The sequence below is a fragment of the Thermobia domestica genome, chromosome 14 (assembly GCF_964235325.1).
Source record: "Thermobia domestica chromosome 14, izTheDome1.hap1.1, whole genome shotgun sequence".
NCBI lineage: Eukaryota > Metazoa > Arthropoda > Insecta > Zygentoma > Lepismatidae > Thermobia > Thermobia domestica.
Window position 1 is genome coordinate 184452580 of NC_137467.1, and position 2783 is coordinate 184455362.

Here is a 2783-nt window from a genome sequence, read left to right on the forward strand (position 1 = left end):
GTAAAAGATTTAATCTAATAGTAGCCTTAGCTCGCAGTTTTTGCAAGTGTGCATTCCAAGTCAGTTTTGAATCGAAGACGACACCCAAGTACGTAGCAGTGTTGGTAGGGCGTACAAGATACCCATCGACAGTTACTCGCAAGAGTGTCGGATTTCGGTAGACTCTGGAACGTCTGTTAGGCGGTAGGAAGACCAGTGCTTGCGTTTTCTCATTGTTGATAGTTAAATGCCATCTCTGGCACCACTTGATGAAGTTATCGAGAGTTGTTTGTAGAGCACGGCTAATATTCTGGACAGTGCTGCCAAGTGCAAGAAAAGCTGTATCGTCGGCATATTGGAAAGGGAAAACATTACGTGGTACTGAAGGAATGTCAGAAGCGTATAGAATATATAATAATGGGCTGAGTGCAGATCCTTGTGGAACTCCAGTAAGTGGAAATATAGGCCAAGAGAGTGTATTACCAACTGCAACATACGCAATCCGATTTGTAATGAAAGAGTAGATTAACCTTAAATAGCAGATAGGAAGTTTGAATGACTGCAATTTTTTAATTAGACCATAGTGCCAAACTTTATCGAAAGCCTTCTCCAAGTCCATTAGTATAAGGCAGGAAGGAAAGTCTTTGTTAAACTGATTTGTAATTAAGGTGCTGAGACGTAAGAGTTGATCATGGATGGAGAATTTAGGCCGAAATCCTGCTTGATGAATAGGTAGGAGACTAGTAGTTTCAAGGTATTTATGAAGTCGGCAGAAAAGAATTTTTTCCAAGAGCTTGCTGAATACAGAGGTGAGTTGAATTGGTCTGTATGAAGAAACAGAATGTACAGGCTTATTTGGTTTATGAAACATGGAAACTTTTGATACTTTCCAGTCAGGGGGATAGAAACCAGTTTGAAGAATGAAAGTATATATTGTTGCCAGGATGAGCAGAAATGAGTATGGAGCTTCTTTTATGTGTCGATAAGAGATATTGTCAATCCCAGGCGCTGTGTTCTTCTTCCTCTTTAATGCAGTATGGAGTTCATCTATAGTAATGGGTGCAGTGAGTGGATGCTCAGGATCAATGACATGATTTGCTGAAGGTTGTAAAGCGGGAATTCAAGAGAGATCGTTTCGTTCGGAGCGTTTAGAGGCCGCTGTTGGTGTGAAAACAGTCTGGAGCTGTGAAGCAAAGGCATTTGCTTTTTCTTCGTCGGAGAACAGAGGAATGCCATCTGCAACTAACGGATAAGTTATTGTGGTGTTCTTGCCAGTCAGTTGATTAAATCGCTTCCAATAGCGAGATGGATGCGCTTCCTCGGATAAGGTGTTACATGTTTTGATCCAATTGCGGCGTTTATATGCAACAAGGTAGCTATGAACAGCTCGTTGCCATTGGCGATGCTGCCGAAGACATGCCTCATTCCCGGTTCGATAATATTCCCGAAGATGTTGACGGGCTTTCTGGATGAGCGTAAGATATGATGGTGGTAGGGCCGGTTTATGAGGCTGTACTTGCTGCGTCGGAATGTGCTGATGGGCACTGGTTTGAATTGCTGTAGTAATAGTAGAAAGACAGGAAGCAAGTTCAGGTTCAGTAGTTGGAGACTTTATACTAGAAATAGAGTGCTCTAGATCTTCCCGGAAATGAGGCCAATTTGCTTTATCATACCTCGGAACTAGACGAGGTGCATGTACAGGGCGTGGGGGTTGTCCCCGAGTGAATGTTAATTTAACTGGATGGTGATCACTGCCAATAGAATCTAGTACTGCAAGTTGACAATCGTCAAGGAGATTCAAAGAGGTAATGACGACATCCGGTGTAGTTTGACTGATAGGTCTGGTGTGTGCAGGCAAAATATGAAGATGGAGCTGAAGATCGTTACTTAAGTACTCCTGAAAGTCTGATTTTTCGCGATTAGTTCGACTATGGATATTAATGTCCGCCATGATTATAATATTTCGAAAATTGTTGGCTATGTATCGGAAATATTCTAATGGTATAGGTTGACGTGGTCTGACATAGATTGTACTAAAATTGATAATGATTGATGGAAAGTATATGCTGAATAGTAGGTACTCCGGGAGATTAGCCAAGGCATGTGGAGTATATGCTCGAACTGGATACTTAGGAAAATATCCTAATGCTACTCCTCCTTGAGCCCGTAGAGCTTCATCTTGGAAGTCGCAGCGCTTTAGTTCATACCCAGGAATACGAGCAAACATACTCGGTTTTAAGGCAGTTTCGTTTAAAGCAAAAACATTAATTTGTTCTTCTAGTAATAAAGCTTCTAGTAATAGTTTATGTTGACAAAAAGATCGAATATTAACAAAAAGAAAAGAAATCCCCATTATGAAGACGACTGTGCAGATGGTTTTAAACAGCGGTTTCCAGGGTTCCAATGTGAAAATGCACATAATTATTGGAGTAAGTTGCATGAAGATTAACGTTAAAAATTGATTTAGCAGCAGAAATGATGTGTTGAATAATAAGAGCTCGCTGGAAAGGAAAGATGTTTTGTAGCACCAGGCTAACGTAGCGTATGAGGTCTTCGACAGTTAGAGGAGGTAATATTGATTGTGTAGGTGGTGTGGTTTTGTCGGATGTTTTTAATGGGACAGTTAGTTCCGGATGCTCAGGTGTGGGTGCTGGTTTACCCTTACACCGATAACTATATGTAGGATGAAGCCCACTGCCACACGTATTGCATTTTGGTGGTCCTTTTAAGTTGGGGCAGGTTTTAGTGTCATGAAGCCCAGAGCAGTAACCACATTTAGGTTGATTACGACAATTGGCCGTAGT

At 41.4% G+C, this 2783-nt stretch overlaps 1 protein-coding gene across 1 annotated transcript; it reads right to left on the reverse strand.

Annotated features, from left to right (window-relative positions):
* Positions 1–1099: 1099 nt before the first annotated feature.
* LOC145670160 (uncharacterized) lies at positions 1100–2332 on the reverse strand. Its single transcript, XM_081738531.1, has one exon. It carries the CDS (start codon positions 2330–2332, stop codon positions 1100–1102), a length of 1233 nt encoding a protein of 410 aa, XP_081594657.1.
* Between the last annotated feature and the right edge of the window lie 451 nt (positions 2333–2783).